The sequence below is a fragment of the Strigops habroptila genome, chromosome Z, assembly GCF_004027225.2.
Source record: "Strigops habroptila isolate Jane chromosome Z, bStrHab1.2.pri, whole genome shotgun sequence".
NCBI classification, from domain to species: domain Eukaryota; kingdom Metazoa; phylum Chordata; class Aves; order Psittaciformes; family Psittacidae; genus Strigops; species Strigops habroptila.
Window position 1 is genome coordinate 44,853,893 of NC_044302.2, and position 22,715 is coordinate 44,876,607.

Here is a 22,715-nt window from a genome sequence, read left to right on the forward strand (position 1 = left end):
TTTACTGTGCTGAATTTGGAAACACGATACTTCTCTGCGAGACTCTTCAGTGGTTTTTTTTACATACCTCTTTATACTCCCAATGACAACCACAGATTTGAGAAACTTAGTGACAAAAATACAGAACTTCTATTTTAACAGACTCAGCGTGTTTTCTACTTCTTGGTCTACTCCAGTTCTATGAAATGAAGCATACAGCCTACTTCTTTTTTGGGAAATTTTTCTAAGAGAGTAGGACAACTATAAATCCAGACCCCGCTGTTTGTTATTCTTTTTTGAGATGGCTAGATTACTGTCTGGCTAAGATTCCTATCTACAGTCAATTGTGGTTTTTTCTTCTTTTTGATCAGGACTAGGTTACAACATACCAGGTGGAGAAAATTATCAATAGGCAGTTTATAATTACATGTAGAATGTGAGGGAAATCCCCACATGGAAATTTTGTTTTATGTAAATGTTTTCTGAAATTTCTCAAAAGCACTGCATCAGTCTGCATTTTTCTGCATCAGTCCTGGTTTTGTTCTGTAATGCCGAATCTCTTTCTAAGTATTTTTTCAAAGTAGAGCGTGCATATGACACTGCAGCTTGAAACCTGATTAAAAAAAAACATTGCAGAAAATACAAATAATTTTCCCTGTTATTTCTTTTATTGGTAAATACTACAAAAGTAAAATGCTCTGCACAAGATCAGTAACAGTTATGCTTCACTTTGCATATTATGGTTCTCCTTTTATAATTATATTAAAAAAATATAAAGAAGTTAATCAATTCTCCACTGGGAAAGGAAAATTTTCTAACAGATGTAACGTACATTTGCTTGTCCTCCTTAGATGTTTTCCTTCCTTGTCATAAGTTGCTGTTTAAATAGGGATGGTATGCTGATATTACCATTAATCTTATCATACACTTCATTTAAGATAATGTGTATTAGAGCCTGCCAGGCAGTCCTTATTCAAGCAAAAAACTCCTGTTCTGTTTGGCAGGGATAGGCCTACAAGACGATTAGAGATCCACTGTGTAAAGCAGGCTAAAGTTTCACATTTCAATCCAGCAATGGGACTCAGTAAAATATTCTGATGTGCAGTATTTCTTTTTTATTTCTACAAGTTTATAAAATTCAGAAGTTCATTTCTAAAATTTTTAACTGTTGCAAAAGAGGAATAGTATTAAAAACTGTGACGTCTAAAAACCTGGAAGAACTACTTTTAAGAGTCTGTTGCCATAGTGGTGAGTGAATGAGTTCAGCAATCTAGTTTTCCATGCTGCCTGTGCACATCTTTCATTGTTGGTCCACTGGGGCAGGAAGGAAGCGCCTGGATTCAGTTCTTGGTGTTCTGTAAAGCTTCTATGAGAGCTTTGTTGTATTCTGTGACCAGCCTTCTCACGTTCTTCATTACTGGCTGATAGTCACTCTCCTGACTTTTTGTTGCTATGACTGATTAAAAGAATTAAGGAAACAAGCTGCCAGTATAAATATTAGGATAATTAGAGACCACAAGGAAACTGCAATACAGTAAGTTTCCTTCTGTGAAAACTGTCAAGGGGTGCAAATAATGGAAAAACCTCAAACTGGGTCTAAAAGATTTACACCAATTTACTAGCTGCAATCGCATGCCAAGCACTGTGAAAGAATAAAAAGAGAGTACATGCCGAGTTAGTTTTATTTTGATATATACAGACAATAGGTCCCTTGTGGAAGACTCTGCCCATTGTAACACCACAAACAAAATCATTTCAAGTCACTCAGCTATTTACAGCCCTACATTCAGTTTGGCACTTTAGAACTCTATAACTGGGCTATAAAAGTCCCAGTCCAAGAAAGCAGGACTAGCCCAAGCAGATATAAAACTCTGCAAAGGGGTTCACATTTGGATAGGTAATAACACTGTAGCAAGTAAGGAGGTGCTTTTAATATAAACTTTTTTTCTTGGTTTGTTTTAGAGTTTTTTGTTTTAGAAAAAATAGGATCTAAGATTCTTGCCTTAGTAAGATATTCCTATAGAGCCTTCTTCACAGAGGAGGTGGAGTCTAATTACCTTACACTGTCCACGATTTTTTTCTGATTTTTTTCTAAGAATCAGAGCACTTATCAAATATGAGAAATGGGATACTTGGTGTATGAAAAAGATAATGCTATACGTGTATCCTGTACTATTATTGTTTCCCCTGATGGCTAGGCTGTTACAGAGTTGCCTGAAATATATTCTTCTGCCATTTTCTGAGACATGTAGTGATGTACATAGTCCAACACACAACACTTGATGGTGTGGTCTAGTTTTGCTGTTACTTTTACCAATTATATTTATACTGTAATAATCATATAACAGTGGTTATATGCATCTTTGAGATTACAGATTTTTTGTTATCTGAATCATTTTAAAGAAGTTAATGTATTGCAGTGAATTTGAAGTCCCTAGAATATAAAATAAAAGTGTAACTATGCCCTACTCAGATCTCTACAATAACTACGGAGAATAGTACAAGATGAGACCTACCAATTCTAATTAAAAAAACTTCAGCACTTTTGCTGTCTCAAAAACTACCTTATGAAAATCACTTGCACCAAACAAGCTTTTGCTGATGGTTTAGAAGGTCTTATATGCCTCATCATGGGAAGTGTTCAAGGCCAGGTTGGACGGGGCTTTGAGCAACCTAGTGGAAGATTGGTCTAGTGGAAGGAAGGGGTCTGGAATTAGATGATTTTTAAGGTCCCTTCCAACCCAAACTGTTCTACGATTCTATGATTAGCAGAATGTAACTTTTTAGTAAGCAACACATAATGAGAGAGCTACAATGCACTTCCCCCATCCCAGCCCATTTTGCAGCAAAAGCATCTCTTGTCATACCTTACAGTATTTGTCTGATTTTCCCCTCTAATACGCAAATCCTCTTTTATTTGATAAAAAATACAGTAAATGCACATAATTTTTTGTTTACTTTTTCACCACTGATATTCATGGTGTTATGAAATTGCAAATCACCATGCAAAGTCACCATGCTATAAAGATTTTCCAACAATGCTACATTTGCTGGGTAACTTCAGGTAAGACAGCACAGATGATAGGATGATATTTGTATGAAACTTAATGCAAGACTGATCCAACAGGAAAAACTCCGGATCGCAAGACCAATCTCATGTTTTACGACCACATGAAAGTGTTTCAGATAACACATGAAAGTTTTGCTATATATAATATCTATCAGCTAACCAGACATTTGCAAAGCATCTCCTTTCCCCTCCTCCCCTGTCTTCTGCTGCCCATTCTGTCCTGTCTTATGCTGCTGGAGGAAACAGATTTCTTCTTCAATTACTACACTGCATGAATTTTACTGTATTTCTTAAAGAAAAGGATACATTCCTTCATCATAAAGTTATTTTGCTCATGGTGCTGCCACTTCCTCTCCAAATTTATAAGCTGAAAACACAAAAAGAGACAAAAAACTATTATTATTACACACATACTTTATACAAAGAATCTCCCCCAAAAAAAGGTTGTACCAATACCCTGTACCCTATCACCTGATAAGATCAACGTTATTTGAAAAAAAACCAACCCCACAGAAATGAGAAACAATGGCAAAATTGTTTTAAAACTGCCAATGATTAACCTATGTATAATTAAGCACTTCATACATCTATTTATATAAAAGCACTGCATTTAACTGAAGTGGTAGGTGGAAAAAAACAAACATGAGAATTCAAGACTTGTCATATAGGGAAATGTGTAAGCAAGTCAGAAGTAAAAAGATAAACACTGCAGAGAGGTACTAATTCTCATTATAGTTCATATCATCTAAATGATCTCTTTTTAAAATCAGTAAGATCTAAAATCACCAAAGATACAATATTTCCTGACACTGTCTTGGACTTCTAGCTACACAGAAGAAACTTCCTTACTTCCATAGTGTAGTTTCCTGTCTGATGCCAGAAGCTGTGATAAGAACAGAGCTGCAGCAAGAAGATTGTAGGAGTGTGGGTTAAGTGCTGGCACTTCTTCAATACTTTCAGCATCAACAGGAAACTAATGTGGACATTATATCGATGGCTGCTTCCTCACAATACAATTTTATATTTGTTTTTCTGATGCTACTGTTCAAGGTTCTGCATTTCAAGATATGCAGATGTTATTTTTAAATGCAAAACCTGAAAATCATTCTGAGACTACACTTTCAGTGGCAACTAAGATAATAAATTAGGAAAATATTGTAAGATTTTACTTAAAAGCTTATTTTTAAGCTAGAAGTTGATATGAAAATAGTTCCTATATCACACAAAATAAATCTTACAGTGAAGAATGATTTATCTGGTGTATTGGTTCACAGCAAACATGCCAGTCATTTATTTCCAAGATATGGTATATCTGATCAATTATAATATTTATTGCCCCCTTTGTAGATATTGCTACACGCAATACAGCCAGTAAAGGAGCCCATTTGATATATATCAAAGGATATATTCAGTGCATTTTTGTAGTAACTCCTTGAAGGCCACAGCTCATACAGTCGACTGCTTACAAAACTGCCCAAACCCTCAAGAAACATAAATGCTATTTGTACTTCAAAATGCTGGATGCATGTCAACTAGCCAGCTATTTTATATTTATTCACCCTCATGACTTTTGCAGTCATGACATAAAAAACAAGGAAACAAATCCTTTTTGCACGCATTGAAATAGAACTGCCACAGCTTAATGAACTAATGAAATGCTGTACAGCTACTGTTTTACATAAACTTCCTGCATCATTATGCATATCTCAACACTGACTGGGTATCCAGGTCTGATTTACATAACCTCTAGGAATAAGAATCTGATTTTGGCATAAAACATAAACAATAACAGAAGTCTTGTGCACTTTGGCATGTAGCTTTGGGGATTTATATCATCACCTTAGAGTTAGCCCACAGTAACCATATGCTATGAACGTATACGTATACCTCCTCATTTAGAGCTATGCCCTCTCATCTGCTCCATAAAATTCACTCCAGAAGAAAGTTAACTTAAACATGTACAAATATCACCTTCAGCTTTTAACTGAATCAGAAAAAAGTAACGTTCTAAAGGACAAAGATCTCAACATTCTGAAACAATTAAAATCTGTGAAATTCAGAGAAAATCATCAATTTCCGTTTTTTCAGCTTATTTTGATGTTGTCCATTTTCTTTCTGTGTATTTAAACCTATATGCCATTAAAGTTTTGTTGCCAAAATTACAGTGATTTATGGGTGTTTATAATGGAAGAATAAAAGCTGCTCAAGAGTTTATAAGCATCATCTTTCCTGATTCACTTTCGAAATGTAAAAGTAAATATACTCATATACCAAAGTTCCTTGGGTTTAAGAAGTCTAATCAAACCCTAAAAATTCAGTGTTCTGCAAGGAGCAGAAGGATTGGAAAAAGTGAAATGGAATTAACAGTACAAGTTGCAAGAAAAAACTTACTGCCGTAACTTTAAGAGCAAAAGGGATCTTATCTGATTACCAGTGACTCTTGTTTCCTATAGTTTCTTTCTAAGTTGGTCCTCAAAACTCCTCAAGCAAAAGAAAGGCAAAAGGAGGAGAGTTCTGAGCAAAATTAATACAAACAGTTAAAGACTCACACAATTTTTAAGCTCAGAGAGACCTCTGCTAGTAACTTTGAAATCCAAAGTTTATGAGCAATTCATTGGCACGATATTAACTTTTGTTTGAAAACAGAAAACTGGGCTACGCATTTACAGCATATAACTTCGAAAACTCCCTGAGAAGGGATAAATGGATTCTGTCAATACAATGCTTCATGTGCATGAGAACACTAAAACTGCAATAGAAAAACTGAAGAGATAGTATGTAGCTTGAGCTATACCTGAGAATGTGTCTCATTCTCTTGCAGCTCTTTCTTTACTGCCTCATACTCTGTATTCAAGTGTTCCATTATTTTCTTGAAAGCATGCGTACGTTTTGTTAATTTTTCTTTGTCATCCTGGAGTTTCTAGTTGGGGGAAAAAAAAAAACCAACACAAACCAGTTAATGGATGAGTTAATTTGCTTTGGGTTACAAACAAATTATTCTAATTTAGCTTTCAAGATGCTATTTTTTCTTCCTTTCAGAACATATTCATAAGCTTAAAGAAGTCATAATGCTTTTCTCTAGCATGCATGCTCTATCCTAAAAACATTATTCAATGGTTATAACCAAGTTGTAGGCTTGTAGCACAAGTGGGAATGCTAATGTTAAGAATTTGTAGGAAATTTATCACCTGTGAAGTGGGAAGTGCTTTAGATGGAGTCTGTCTTAGTGCAAATACATGCAGAATAATTTTTCTTTTGTGTTTTGATTTCATGATTGCTAAATTCAAGCTTACGGGTAGACATAAGTTACATCAGAAAAGTTTAGATGAATCACTAAATGAGAAATTTTGTGGAAGGAAATTATGAAAAGGTATCCAGTTGATAGCCTGCTACAAATACCCAGTCACATATATAAGCAGAAAAGCATCTGGATTCATTTGCCCTGGAGTGCAAGCCGCATCTTCAGCCATCAGTCAGGATTCCCAGTCATAGACCTGGATACCCCTCCATTAGGTGCTCAAAAGCTCACAAAGTCTGCATACACAAGGATTCATTCTTTTCATTACCTGCTGCTTCTCTTCTCCTGATGCTTTCAGAGCTGGCAAATTACTATAGACCTTCAAATCCATTTTCGTTTGTTCTATTTTGTCTTGAAGAGAAGTTAGTTCATCAACCATCTTGCCCTCCAGGAGTTCCATCTTCTGCAGGTCCATCTGCAGTTTTTGACTTTCTAGATCACCAGCACACAATCAATTAACACGGCATTTTATTTCATAATACACTGTCTACTATATAAAGGTTTATTCTATATCTAAGCAACAAAAACAGCTCCTGCTTTTGATTTTGATATGCATGGGAGTGTTAATGTGAATGAAAGAAAAAAATCTCATCTTCAAAATCATTCTGTAAGTCAGACTCCTGTATTACAATTAGTGTGTTATACTCTGTAAGTGAAGAGTATTGATTTTCTGTATCACAGTGTGGTATTTCTAATGTTGTTTACAACAGCATCAATCATTTTCAAGGCTTAAAGCAGTGGTGATACCTTACAAAAACATGACTGCAATAATGCAGACAATTAAACTTTTTTTTTTGTTGTTATTTATGTTGGTTTTATTCATTTTGCTTGTTTATGATAAGACTTAGTTCTATGACAGCAAACAGCCAAATCTGCTTTAAGCATTCACTCTGTACAGGAAAACACTTCCACATATCCACAGAATAAGTACTGTCATAGCTTATAAAATGGGCATGTGCTACAATATACAGCATTTACTTCCCACAATCCACTAAAAAGAAACAAAAGAGATACAGATAATTAAAGGAGTTAGAAATATGGATGGATTCTTATATGAAGAGAGATGGAAATACTGAAACTGTTCAGTCATGAGATGCTTAAGAGAGGACACAATAAAGATACACAAAATAAAAAATACACTTTGATCCAGTTTTGAGGATAAGTTATCCACTCTGAGTGTGTAAGAACTAGATGCGGCTAGACTGGTTTTCTGACCTGTAGCCTTGTAATTGTCTTTTCTTCATTTTCCTGAACATTTAAACACATGTCTACATAACCTTACGCTTCAGAGCAGTGTCTAACTCAGAATAATGATACAAATTACGCAGGGGTTTTCCTACATTCTAAAATGTTAGGCAAAGTGGGCTACTGGGAGGGATGGGACACCACAAAGAATCTTCTATCAGCATAGACTGTATATTTTGCTCACACACTTATGTTTGTGCTGATCTCCTGGAAAAAGGGTAGGAATTTTTTCCTCCAACTTTACCAAGGCAGCATAGATCTTTATGGCAGAAGGGAGTGGATATGCATATGTGACAGAAGATGAGTTCACTTTTCCAAAACCTGTGGGTATGGTTTTCTTAGTGAAATTATTTTGGAAAACCTCACCTGATCAAAACCCTGTCATAGCAAGATTTTGATACTCATCACTTCTCTTATGTAGTTATGCCATATACTGCTTTTTAGAATGAAATATTTGCTTGAATTAAGATTTCTGGCTTATTACAGAGTGCTTTGATGGTTTCTTGAGGAACCTTAAAATAACAAAAAGACAAGCCAAGATTTTTGTGTAGAGTATGAATCCACCTTAAAGGACTTACGAAAACACCTTCCCTGTGTCTACAGTATTTTGTAACTGCCTACAGCTTCACTTTGAAGTTCCTGCTATTGTCAGTGTCAGATCCTAAAGCACAACTGAACAGACCACAGCTCTACTTCTTTTGTTCCTTCTTTTGTTCCTGCCACTGTGGTTTAAAGACAGACAAATGCTTAAGGACCTCAGTAAGTCAAGAATTTAACATTAAACCCAGTAAAAAATAGAATTATAAAATAAAAATAATTCAAATTGAAGAGAAATGGCAGAAAATAACTTTTGATTTTCTTAAGCATTTATTTAGGCCTAATCACAGCATTTTTATTTTTTATTTTAAAATTATACATAGTTGACTAATTGGGATTTATTTTACATGCGAACAGTCATAACAATATAAATGCCAAAATGTCAGAAAGGATTTTTAAGACTGTTCTATCTATACACTGGTAAAAACTATGTTAAGACAGCAACGGGCTATTCCTACCCTCTCATGTTTTCTGGTGAAACGGGAAGAAACTGGAAGAGTGAATTTTATCCTTATCCAGCAACAGCCTCAATGAAAAAAAATCAAAACTAAAAAACCTCAAAACTTCTCTAGGGGAAGAGACAGGAAGAGGATGCAGCCCAGTTCCTTCTGATACGCTGTGAAGTTGCAGTGTCTAGCAAGCAGTGTGTACACAGTAGCAAACTCCCAGACCAAACTACAGTGACCCAGGGAAACGTTTTTGGGAAACTATCCCATCAGCACTTTGTTTACTCTTCATGGTTTCCTTTTTTTTTTTTTGTTTAAAGGTTCTGCTGGTAGACTTTTTTACAGCAACAAAATTTGGAAAGCCAGATTTTAAACATAAGAAAAGAATCCTGATGATGACTGTGCTATAATTCAAGGGTTAGGAAGAACTTCAACTGTGCAAACTCAATATTCACTGTATTTTTTAAAGAATCTTATGTTGTTTAATACAGTATCTGTGACTCCTTGCTTTTGGGAGTTTACTTATGAATCACATAAATGACCTACTGAAAATTATGTATTGTAGTTTCCTTCTCTCCCTATGCAGAGAAAGAAAAATGTCTTTCAATTGTCTTTATAGTGCTATGTGCTTCCAGAATATCCTTATACTGTAAACTAATAAGAAACGATGCCTACACGAAAGAATAAAAAGTCAGATTTGAATTTGTAATGTATGTCCCAGCTTTTAAACTATGCTAGAATGGCAAAAGGAGTATTTGCAGACAAGCAAACACTAAATGTTAAAACACGCAACGGAACAATCTATTACTGTAACACTGTGCGCATAACAACTTCTTACTTGCACATAACTACTTTGAAGTTACAACACAGGGTCCTATTTTGAAAATTACTACCAACTAAAGCATGTAATAGCCTTCTAACAAAATGATTTATGGTTCTTAATTCCTGCCCCTTCTTTTTAGCCAAACAAACAAGGAAAGGCTTGTTAAACCAATAACGATATTGGCAAATGCTTAGAATTATGAGAACAATTCCACTGTAAACAATGAAAGAAAGAACTAAACAGATACTTGCCATGGAAATGAAAGAAAAATACTGTATGCTTTTTTAAATTACAGGCAAGATCCTGCAGATTCTTACACTTAATTTTACCTATTTGAGTAGTTCCGAAATGAAGTAAAAATGAATATTCACTCTGCAGAGTCAAAGCCTGGTAATTTGAGAGCTATTCACTATTGTTGCAAATTATTCTTTCATGGTACATTCCCTTTTAGAAAAGCACAAACCATAACTAAGTGATTCTGAGAACTACCTTTACAAATAATACATGGTTAGATAACCGAGGAAAGTCTCTACTTCAATTTATTAAACACTATTTTAAGATAATGACAACCGTTTATATTCAAGGTGAATATTAATAAAGTGAAACTGCTAGATCAAAGAACTTTGTACTCTTGTATTAAAATACATGTTTAATGTACATCTGTGCAAAGAAGCATCATAATAGTAAGTTAAATACTCCTAATATTTATATTCCTAAGTAATATAAATAACTTGTTACCCACAAGAGTTTGAATTTCTTAACTTGCCACTGTATTTTGATATTTGGAGATCACTAATCTTGTACTTATTACTAATATAACAACTAAGGTAATTTTAATTTTTTTAAGAAATGAATTTGAAAATTCATTGCTGAACTCACCTGTAATCAGATTCTTAGCAGTGCTCTGTGATTTCTGCATTTCATTTGATTTAAAAGTGAGGTCTTCCTGCATTATCTTCAGTTCTTGATTGGTAACAGATGAAATTTGTTTCATATGATTCACATTCTGTGTGTTACCAATAAAATAATGAGAACATGATGTATCTTTGAAACAACAAATGGTAACTGGACAAGTAAAAAACTCTCCTGTCTCCGTACATTGTCTGTTATGTGGCTTTTCTTCTGCAAAGACTGAAAATACTGGAAATACTCTGAAGTGATTTAAATATGAACAATTTTCATTCTGCCAACTTTTGATAAAAGATGTACTGACAGCCCACTGAAGATGAAACAAAAATGCAGCAAGTATACACCATAAAAATGCAACAAATGTATACTATGTTGCCATTATCAATCCCTACGAAACTGTCATTGCCTATTTACCTAAGGAATACCATACTGAAAAAGTTTTGGAAGACAACGAAGCGGTGATATAATCAAACTATTACTCAGCTGAAAGATTTCTATAAGATAAAAAAAATCCATGGGAACTAAAAATGTTGTAAGAACAAATGTTTTGAAAGTGCAAAAAAACAGCAGACTGCAAATGGGAACAATTTCTAAAGTGTTTACATTAAATATTACACAGCAGGGTATTGGAATATTGCCAGTTACTCAACAGTAGTGACAGACTACCCATGAACTGATATTTGCAGACCTTAGGTAAACAAAATATTGCAGTAGTTTTATTTGCAGTATTCTGAAACGTTTATAATTAATGGAATAATGTTCATTATAGCAGTGATGATGAGTTACAGCAATTATGCACACATTTCTTTTATTCTGGTCACGAGTGTTATCTAATATACAAAAGTCTCTTCCCAGAAACAAATTAATCAATCAAATTATGTCTTGGTTTTTGGTTTTTGTGGATTTGTTTTGTTTTTTTAACTACAGCTGTACATGATTTAACGTTTAATCCTCTTAAGAGATTATGATGCAAATATTGGATGGATAATATATAAAAAACACCACCCTTCTTTAACCAAACATTCTCCTGTTCTGTCTTTTTCAATTCCTAGCTTACCACAGGAGGAGGAAAATGCGCTTACCCTGCTTGAGTGCTCCAGGAGTGCAACAATGTTGGCTTCTATTTGGGCCTTTCGTTCCAATTCCTGATTCTTCACCTCTTCAAAAGTCTCAAAAAAATCTAGAGATCAACATGATACAGAAAGCTGCTGCTTGTGTGGGTATAGCACAAGCCCTTGTAGTTTCCAGTCAAAATTTTACAAGCTGTACAGTTTCAGGCAGGTTACTTTATTTATTTAAGAGACAGGTGATAGAGTCCTTGGAACACTTGAACTTATGAGTTAGAAAGAAAAAGGGGACAATTTTCGCAGAGACACATATTTGACCGATTAATGATATGATGTCACCACCTTCTTGGATACTGCTTAGGTGAGGGTTGCCACCCAATGGATAAGGAGTTTCATCATAATCATTTATGACAGCTTTTTGAATGCTTGTCCCAGCAGCTGTTGGTCTTAATTCTTCTGAAAGCTATCAAAATAGGTTACTATAGAAAGGGAACAAGTACTTCACTAGGGACTTGACTATCTCTAATGGGCTGGACTAAATGCCAAACACTGCTAAGGACCTGAGACCAATATTCACCTGCTATCATCTCTTTCTTTATGTATGATGTCCCTTTGCTACATCTCTAATTTATGTTCATTCTAATAAGTGTCCAACTGAGTTTGGTAAGACACTTGTAATGGTGGTATACCCTCTGTATGTGTGTCTCAGGCATACTACAACGTATTTCTCATGACAGGCATATTGAAAAAAGGGTGCTGGACACATCACATAAAAGTCATAGGTCTATCAAGATGCCATTCAGGGTTATAAGTTATGATCAGCCCTCCCCTCATGGGTCTCCTCCTGAAACATGGCTTATATACACAGAAACACTCAGGAAACACAAGAGTTTGCAAACTTTCTAGCTGAATGAAAAAGAGAAGAAGCGCTTGTTTGAGCAAGAAGGATTAGATAGCAAATTCAAGAAAGGAGAAAGACAACAAGAGGATCTACTTAATGGAAATACTGACAAATCCTGAAGGGAGGAAGACTGACTAGAGAATTCTGGATTCCAGAGCATACAGGGGGTTTAAAATATATCTGATTTTAAAATTCTTTACTAATAAAACATTTATGGATAAGAAAACTATTGTAATATCTGACATCATCTGCAATGCTGTCCATGAAAGAGCTAACAGAGCTGCTTCACAAATTACAGCTTCTAAAACTTGTAGAGTGGAAAATTTGCATTATTGGAGCCAGTGGACAATACGAAGATACTACAAAGACTATCTCTGAGGCAGAGATTTCAGGATTAAAGACACTAGGAATTCTTAGAAGTCAATGCATTGCATTAGACAACACATTTGTAATGTGCACAGCTGACTGCTAAAAATAATGACCAGTTCTGATGCAGATTCAGTTGGCTCAGAAAGTTGAAATAAAGTTTTGGCCCAGCTGATACTGACTAGTAGCCGTAGAGAACAGTACTTGTCAAAAACGTAAAAAGGTATACCTTTTCCCAACACTGCTGTGAACTAGTAACCAGGAACAGAGTTAAAACCAAAGCTTAAAAGCTTGCAATGGAAAGAGGCCAGTCACTTCCCGAGTGCTGAACAAGACCATTGCCACATCTGTTTTCCTCCAGTACCTAGGCTGCAAATGAAGCTATTTTCTCTCTGTGATGTTCTCTTCTTTCAGAATGAACTTGTCGTGTTTGATCTTAAAGATACGACAACTATACTTTAATAAAAGGGACAACAATGTCAGCTCCAAAAAGAGCTCCTTTCTCAAAGGGCACTTACTGGGTATTTCATACTATCTATTGTTGCGAAATACAGACAGGAATCTTCTACACTAAGAAAACATCTCAGCACAACAGAACTAAGGGAAAGATAGTATGGAAAGCAATAGTACTGAAATTTTTGCTTAATGTTTTGTGTTTAAAACATTTGAGCTCTTCTTTCTTTTTTTGTTTAAATAATTAAGTAGGCAATTTTTACAAAGGGAATTACTCAGATAACCTACCTCAAAACTTTCAATCACATTTAACTGTTTAGTGCTCTAGTGGTGAGCAAAGGTTTCATTAATGTCTGTCTCTTGTGGGGGTCTGAGACACTTCTTTTTACATAACAATGATGCCATGGACTTTGATGCATCTTAGTAAAGAGGTCTTAAATAAGTTGACTGCAATATCTTGATAAACCTAATTATTTACTTCAAAGGAAGCTGTAGACAATGAGGATATTGAATCTTTCAAAACATGTACGTAGGTAAGGCAGAGGAGTGAAGTAAAAGTGCCTTCATGAAAGAAAAGCATTCTCACATATTCATAAAATGAAATGAGAACAAAACTAAAATACTTTACATCCACAAATATATAATTTTATAAAAGTGAGCCTGAGTGGAATTAAGACCTAAGAATCGTACCTATATGACTTGACTAGTGGTTTTCTCTTTTGGCATTTTGGACATTTTTAACTGTTTGTTTTATGGTTTGATTTTTGGTTTTGTTTTTTGAAACGTTCTTTGAATTTATTTAGAAACATTCAGCAAGGTCCATACTTACATCTCATCTCATCGTTTTTCTGCAAGCAACTCTCTATTTCATCACAGCTGTCTGACTGACCTTGTTCGTCTTGTGGAAGAAAGCTTTAGTAGCATTCATTTTGAATAAACAGACATGAGAAGCCTTAATTTTAAAGAATTACATGATGTCTACACTTTTCCATTTTTAACTTCTGCTTTTAATCAGACCTGAACAGCTGGTTGCATATGTCTTTTACTTAAATTAATTTAAAAATTCATTTCAGCCTTGCTTTCATAAAATAAAGCTGTATTCCTAAGACCTTTAATGTTTGATGAAAAGCCTTGGACGATGTTCCAAATATTTATGACTGTCCTATAAGTCCTAAGATATCAATTATCTTGTCTTGAGGCAGATCACAGAAATTTTATGCAAAGATCAGGGCATTGGCTCTTTTCAGCTCTAAATTAATACAAGGGAACCTGTATTTTACTGGAATTAGGCCTAAATAAAGTATATTAGAGAACTTACTGTCCATGCTTTCTTCCCTCTTCTTCAGCTCTTTGTATCTCCAATTTTCTTCTCCTGCAAGGGATGTAACATGGATTTAACTTTATTTGTCTCAGACCTGGATTCCTTTAGGAAGGCAAAATGTCAGTTTTAAAAATTAAAATTCTACATGCCTAGAAACTACAGGACTCACTTCATGTCATTTAATGTAATCACTTCAACTGACTATGTCATACGTATCTTTACATTAAAAAAAAAAAAAAGCTTAATAAATCATTCTCAATGCAGTTTTTAGAACCTTTTAGGGGTTAGCATTTTTTATAAATAAGAGGGGGATAAATACTTGGTTTAAACAAAGGAACAAGATTTTTCTGAAGTCAGGTGAATTTCAATAAAAGAGAACAAATGTTTTTGTGTATATAGGCACCAAAATACTGACCACAAATAGCTCTTAATTAAAATGTACTATTAAAGTGGGAGATCTGATATGTCACAAATTTCAAGAAGATTAGACAATTCAGCCTCTAAGAATAATGTAAATTTCAAAGATCTAGATTTTTAATTGTTTGCGTCTTTGTCATTGATAAATTTTCACCATAATCTTGTAACTTTAAAGAATACAAAGAAAAAGAATGAAATGGACATAGATATAACTGAGCAAGCAAATTTCTCTAGATCTTTTTACTTGAACACCCCCATGCTTTCCTTCCTATCTAATATATACAAACAATAAGAACACCCTTGGGTCCCTAGAGGACTGTGATTCTGCTTCGACTTCCTTGCAGCTGCGGCTTTGTTCCTTGCTGGACTCTCTCTTCCATTTTTCAAGGCAAGTCTCCAATATTAAATAACTCAGTCTGTTCTACTCTTAAAAAGTCTAGTTACAGAGAACCATGAAACAAAGAGCTACATGATCTGCCAAATGTTTAAAGAAAAAAATCTGAAATAAACCCCACGACCTTTAAAAATTTCTTTCCAGATAAGTTTTCGTTAAAATACAGCATTATTACATCAATGACTTAGCCTCTCATGCAATTTCTGAAGTGTTAAGTCTGTTCCATTATGAGTTAATGTTGATTTTGACTAATCAGTTACTGGATCACAGAATCACAGGACAGTTTGGCACCCTCAAAAGTCATCTAGTCTAACCCCCCTGCAATGAGCAGGGACATCTTCAACTAGATCAGGTTGCCCAGAACCACACCCAGCCTGGCCCTGAATGTCCCCAGGGATGGCGCATCCACCACCTCTCTGGGCAACCTGCTCCAGTATTTTACCACCCTCATTGTAAAGAATTTCCTCCTCATGTCCAGTCTGAATTTCCCCTCTTTTAGCTTAAAACCATCACTCCTCCTCCTATTGCAACAGACCCTACTAAAAAGTCTCCCCTCATCTTTTTATAGGCCCCTTTTAAATACCCAAAGGCCGCTAATAAGGTCTCCCTGGAGTCTTCTCCAAGCTGAACAACTTCAACTCTATCAGCCTTTCCTCACAGGAGAGTTGCTCCAGCCCTCTGATCATTTTTATTAACGGCAACTGCTAACATATGGAACGTATAAATGAGTGATTTTTTCTCTTATTTAGATTTTCTTAAGTGAAAACTAAAAATAGTTATTTCTATTAATGGTCTTTTTATTTTGGTTTTCCTGCTTAAAAATGTCCCTAGCACTGAAATGTTTATCCTGAAACATTCAAAAACCCTTAGTTGTAATTATTTTACTGGCTATTTTACCTTAAATTTAATTGAAAAACTTTAAGAGCTGAAGTTTTGGGAAGGCTTTGTAATAAACAGTTTAAATACTGAGCCAGTATTTAAATAAAGACTGAAATAAGTTGAGTGGGGATGCTGGGAGCGAGAGGGGGAGGACATACCAAAGAATCTCAAGGACATACCAAAGTGCTGATTTAGAGCAGAAGTATGAATGGCTCTTTGGAATTCTTTCTCTACTCACTACAGAAAAGGATATTGGGAGTCTGGATTTCTGTGTCTCAAAGCAGCTCCTTATGAATATCTTCTTTATCTCCTCTATGTGATATCAACAGGTACAATTCACTCTATATTATACCACAAGTTAACTATATTCTGAATATCCTGTCTGTTCCTGATTGTTGACAGAAAGCATATGCGTTCTCCTACATATGCTTTTAACACTTCTTCTTCAACAGAGGTCTTTTCCTAAAACAGTGAAAGACATGCAGTCCAGCAACAAATGACTGTGTCTAAAGGTAATTATAAAATGCAAAAAGCAACTCACTTCTTACCTTCTGCATTTCTCCAAAGATACAAAAAAAAAGAGTTGCAAGCCAAACAAAAAGGAAGAATTAAAGCAGAATAGTAAAGTTGGCAATGACATTATCTGGAAATAAGAAAGCTAGTAAGACAGTCTTAATGAATTATTTGCACAGAAATAATGAAATGTCTGGAGAAATATGAGATATTTTGTAATGCAAAAGATGAGAAACAGATGTATCAAACATTTGTATAGGGTCAATTTTAGAAATATTTGTTCACCTTGAAGAAATTTACAGGTAAATTTTATACTGATTGTCTGAGAAAAGGTATAAAGTAAAAAGGACACAAACACATTAATTCATCTGTACTACAGAATTTAAATAACTTGTTACAAACTTTTCCAGAATGTATGTCCATATTTGTGCAACACCTATCTAATCAAGATTCCTTATAAGAAGGTTTTCCACGGGATGAATTTCCATCTTAAGGAGAATCTTCCACGGCTACTGAGGGCCTATGCTCAACTATGGTAACTCCAGAACCGTATGTCCAGTGCAAGGACAAATCCCATCCTAAACTAGCCCAATGTACTATAGCACGTGTCTGCTGGATGTTAAGTTTCTAAGGTAATGCTATTTCTAAGCAACTCCCAAACTCTTGCAAAGATCAACACAAGGACTTTGAAAGACAGATAAAAATAGTGCTGAATTCTGTCTACTTTACACATCATTATTAAACATCCTCAATTCCACATTTGCTGACAGTGTATCAGATCATGTAAAAGGTCAAATAAATAAAAGCTGTTCTAAAGCTGAGATGGTTCTGCAATGACGCCAACAGGAGAAACTCCTATTCCTGAAGTAGTCCTAAAAATAAAACTGGGAGAGAAAACCAGCCAGCAGTATTATTATTTTATATGGTATTTTTACTACTTAATATGAACTTGATGAACAGACCACTACAAGGTGGGTATGTACTCCCCATTTCTCATATCTGAAAGGAGAAGTGTGCACCTCTAAACACAAAATCTTCTTCTGATGGTGAACAACAGACATTTGCTTAAGCCTAAAAGTTGCAAGCAACTAACGTCCATAACAATATGTATTATAATACAGATGCAGCTCTGCATAGGCTGCTAAAACTCTACTCATATTACCTTGATAATTCTCCAGATCCATATCCAGTCGTTGAATGACCTTTTTAAAGTAGTTTGTTTTTTCTTTTACTTCTGCCAGCCTGAAAAATTGATAATGAAACCCATGGTTAAAAATGTGTTGTAAAATACTTATTTTTTTACACAAAAATTGAGAGAAAAATCAAGAATAAAAATAGCAAACCTAAGTTTATGAAAACACAAAAAAAATATCAGGAGGATTTCTGTTATTATAAAAGATTCATGTAAAGCACCTGTCACTTAAGTCCCTATATCTATTAAATGTAAGTACTGCTGCTCTATTTAGTACCATTTTTCTTTTTTGAGTCCTCAGTTTTAACTTACTCAACTGGTCCCTCTGCTGGTTGCTATACCACTTTGCAGAGGTACAAGATAATTGGTAAAATGCAGCAAGGAACTGTATTCCTAAAAAATTACTCATGTGCTCACTAAAATCCATTCAGAAATTGCCAAGTAAAACACAGTATTACATACCACCTTAAAAAAATCTATGTAAATTCTCAAATATAATTCTCTGTCATTGTTTCTTTAAAAAAAATCTGTTAAGCAACTTTTATTATTATCCAATCATAGGTGTCAATGCATTAAAAAGTAACGCATGATTACAGTCAGGAATACTGCTTTACAGAATTTAAAATTGTTTCTAGGAGATTTCAGGATTATCTCATTTTTTCTGTAAAAAGAGAGAAAGCAAAAGGTTCAATTCACAAAAACATTGTACTGTTTTATCTCCCCCTGCCAATACATTACTATTTATTATAACATTTTCCAGAATTCCTGGCAAATCTTCAGAAAGGTTGAGTACCCAAGAATCAAGAAGCAATTCCCTGTTACTCTTTAGAATGGAATTTTCTGTAAGCAACTTTATAAGTCTTAGGTTTTAACAACACCTAACAAATAAACGCTTCAAAATGTTACTGCAGCATAATGTAGGCTCAACTTCATAGATGTCCCAGATGAGTAGCTGTTATGGATGAATGACTTCTTCAGCATTAAAGAAGTTTATGACAATGCTATTACCAATTTATACTCCTAAGGCATGTTCATAAGGATAGGAGTTATCTTACAATACAGAAAGAAATGTCCTATCACTACAGAAGTTGTTCAGTTGAAACAGAAGAGTGTTTTCTATTCTCTGTGGAAGGTTAACACTAGGAGAGGCTGGAAAATGTCGTGATGCTCTACAAGTCCATAGAAACATACAATGGAATTCAGCTATCTGTCTTTAGGCTCTAAATGTAATTTGTAGCAACAGTATAATGGGATTACTCACTGTCTGTCCATACTTGCTATTTCTTGACTGTCATCCTTAACCTATAAAAAAATATAACAACTTTAACATACGAAACAAAATCTACAAATGAAAAAAGGAAAATAAAAAAAGAGCTTTCTTAATTCAGCATACAGGGAATAGAGACTCAACATATGAAATCACAAACTTGCTGCCACATTGTCCGACAATGGCTTTTCACTGAAGAGAAGTGAGAAGCGTTACATCCTCCAGACCTTCTCCTGCTTTCTGAGTACACATTGAAAAACCAGACACACTTACCAGTGTCATTCAGTCCAATAATCTGTACAGTATATATACATAGTTACATAACACAGCATAGATGCTTGTAAACTAATTCAATTGTTCCTGGATTAGTGTGTCTGCTCAGTACCCCATAAGGATACTGTCTGGAATTATGTTATGGAACTGCTCAGTAGGATCAATTTTCCCATAATAACATGACTGATGACTGTGCCAATTTTGTTTTGTTTGAACCTGAAACAGCCCATCCAGCCAGTTCATTGATTGTTTTTAATTTTAGATGGTTTCTGCTGCTTAAAGAGCAAATAAAGGCAAGATTCAAGCCAAAGTATTTTAAAATATTATCATCCCTTACAATACTGACTTAGAGAATCTTTTACATGATAACATTTTATATTCTTGCCTGCTTTAGTAACCTTTCTCTTTCTTCCTGAGGAGATTCCATATTCTTATCCTCAGCAATCATTTGATCTCGACGTTCCTCGAGCTCATGGAGCTTTTCATACATCTGCACAGCCTCCTTTTTCACCTGGGAGTGTTCTATTTCCTGTTGGGAAAAGCAAACACCTACTAGCTATTTTCAAATGTCAAGAGAGCATTGCAGAAATTATGCTTTAGTTAAGCAACACCTACCTATACATTGAAACGGAAGCTTATTTGTTATAAACAGTACAGAGACAGTATAAACAATAAATTTGATAATCCATATTCTCAATATGGAATCTTTGGAATGGAATATCCCAGTCAGCTACTTCTTCTTTTTGAGTTCATCTTCAAGCCAATTTTCTGAGTAGATTTACTACCTCATCATTTCTAGGGGATTACGAACCATATACAGTTTCCAAAAGGACTAGAAAAATGCCTAGTAGTTTCTGAAAATTATACTGTCTGAATATGTATACATGACTGTATGTTTCAGCTCACAGATCCTTTTATCCATGGAAGGCCTAGTATGAGAAAATTCTCCTAAATCTAGCAATATGGCAGTGTATTAGAAGTGTTTGTTTAAGAAGGATGTGAATGATAAAGTCATGTTTATCTTTAGAGAGTAATTCCAAGTTAATCAAAAGTCACACACCTCACTTTCTATAAAAATTTTATACTTGGTGTCTACAAAAACAATTTTTACCCAAAACATAGAAATTTCCACCAATAATTTCTGCATTATTTTTTACACTAGAGTTCAGCAAAGATTGGTACAGAGACCACTTGTTATCATACATACCGCTCTTAGAGCCTGCTCCTTTATATTTAGTGCATCCAACTCCTGTTGTTGAACAACCAATTCCTAAGAAGAAAAAAAAAAAAGACAATATTCACATAAAATTACCACTTGGTAACTTTTCTGTTCTGCAACTTAGTATTAATAAAATGCTGTAAAACATCTTATTGTCGCTCTTAAAAATTTAAAAGACTGTGTGCAGCTTCTCCAAGTAACCCAGATATAATATCCACTTACTTTCAGCATCCAGCTTTTCCAATAAACTCTGATCATTATTTGCAGTTATACTATGACGAAAAACGTGTTCACCCTTTAACCACTACTTTTCATAAAATTAGTACTGAGGGTGGAATTTATAATTTCTGCATCAGAAGTTTAAAGCTAGATTTTAAAATCTGAACTAGCCACCTCAGTTTCTTTATAATCCAGGGACAGGTAGGCCCTGACCAGTGGTTCAGCTCATACTAAGACAGCTGGGAAGCACCCGCCTCAAAAGACGCCTATCACTGTACAGACTATACAGAGGAAGTTTCTAAGACTGTATGCCTGAAGCTAGATGATCCCAGGGAACCTAGAAATCTTACTGCTTTTGCTAATACAATTAGCGAAGTCACAAAAATTTTACAAAGCCCAGTTCATTTTTCTCATACACTGAGACGTACAAGAAGAACAACAAAAAAACCCAGATTCACTTTTGTACAGAGGAAGAAAACTTTCTACTCAAGTGAACTGCAAAAATTGCTGAGGTTTTTCTTCCCTTTTGCATGCTTTTTACACATGATGAAACATCTAAGCACTACAGCGGCTTTTCAAATCTGCATATCAGTCCCCAAATTTAAAAGGAAAATAATGAGCATCATTTGTTCTCTAAATAAGAAATAGAAAAAGACAAAGTATTTTGTTTTAGTCAATTGCTCTATTTATTTTTAAGGCAATTCTGCAATTGATTAAGATACCAGCAAACTTTTTTATTGTATTACTCTGTTCTCAAGCTCTTTAATAATTAATTTGTACCTGGAACCAATAGAGCCAGGCTGAGAAACATTTTAGGTAAGTACAATGAAACCAACCAACCTGGGAGAGTTTTTCATTTGCAGCCTTCATCTCCATATATTTAGCTTGATTTTCCTGTGACATGTCTTTTATTATGTCTTCTGCTACAACCTTTTCATGTTCGATATCTTCTTCTACATTTTGAATTAACTTTTCTGTGCTGTAAAAGTAGAATGGAGTTGTAACTTTTACTAGTTGATGTTTGTTTTAAGCATCTATTTCAAACTCTGGTATTCCTCTGGCCTCACTGATAACTTGCTCTAGGAGCAGCAGGGCTGGCCTATATGACTTTGGAAGTCCATTCCAACATTAGCTCTACTCTGCTTCTATGAATTTTTCAGTATTCCCTTACCCTGAAATTGTGCATCATCTTTCAAGCCTAAGGGCATTCCTGGCTGCAATCATTGATCCGATAACTGTTAGTTACACAATTTAAACCTTTTTGCATCTTGCAACTTGGGAAGAGTTAATGAAAAATAGAAGGAAAAAAAAAAGAGGGCTGCACCAAAAGGGGCATGACCAGCAGGTCAAAGGAGGTGATCCTGCCCCTCTACTCTGCTCTTGTGAGACCCCACTTGGAGTACTGTGTGCAGTTCTGGTGTCCTCAACATAAGAAGGACATGGAGCTGTTGGAGCAAGTCCAGAGGAGCGCCATGAGGATGATAAGGGGACTGGAGCACCTCCCGTATGAAGACAGGCTGAGAAAGTTGGGGCTGTTCAGCCTGGAGAAGAGAAGGCTGTGTGGAGACCTCATAGCAGCCTTCCAGTATCTGAAGAGGGCCTACAAGGTTGCTGGGGAGGGACTCTTCATCAGGGACTATAGTGGTAGGACAATGCGTAATGGGTTTAAACTTAAACAGGTAAAGTTTAGGTTAGATATAAGGAAGAAGTTCTTTACTGTGAGGGTGGTGAGGCACTGGATGGGTTGCCCAAGGAAATTATGAATGTTCCATCCCTGGCAGTGTTCAAGGCCAGGTTGGACAGAATGTTGGGCGACATGGTCTAGTGTAAGGCGTCCCTGCGCATGGCAGGGTGGTTGGAACTAGAT

General features: G+C 35.2%; 1 protein-coding gene across 5 annotated transcripts in view; it reads right to left on the reverse strand.

Annotated features, from left to right (window-relative positions):
- Positions 1-515: 515 nt before the first annotated feature.
- Positions 516-22,715, reverse strand: part of IFT74 (intraflagellar transport 74) — a 37,488-nt gene continuing 15,288 nt past the window's right edge. For 2 of the 5 annotated variants that reach the window (XM_030512759.1, XM_030512758.1), the window contains exons 9-20: positions 21,689-21,827; positions 20,618-20,680; positions 19,796-19,939; positions 19,132-19,172; positions 17,841-17,920; positions 14,473-14,526; positions 11,450-11,547; positions 10,338-10,464; positions 6,616-6,779; positions 5,844-5,969; positions 3,356-3,416; positions 516-1,435 (exon numbers count right to left, since the gene is read on the reverse strand). In XM_030512759.1, coding sequence (XP_030368619.1) covers positions 1,320-1,435; positions 3,356-3,416; positions 5,844-5,969; positions 6,616-6,779; positions 10,338-10,464; positions 11,450-11,547; positions 14,473-14,526; positions 17,841-17,920; positions 19,132-19,172; positions 19,796-19,939; positions 20,618-20,680; positions 21,689-21,827 — 1,213 coding nt within the window. In that variant the 3' untranslated portion in view covers positions 516-1,319. Of the gene's footprint in view, positions 1,436-3,355; positions 3,417-5,843; positions 5,970-6,615; positions 6,780-10,337; positions 10,465-11,449; positions 11,548-14,472; positions 15,367-16,713; positions 16,717-17,840; positions 17,921-19,131; positions 19,173-19,795; positions 19,940-20,617; positions 20,681-21,688; positions 21,828-22,715 lie in introns of those variants that run through there. The other 3 variants (XM_030512757.1, XM_030512760.1, XR_003995135.1) reach the window with 3 other exon arrangements.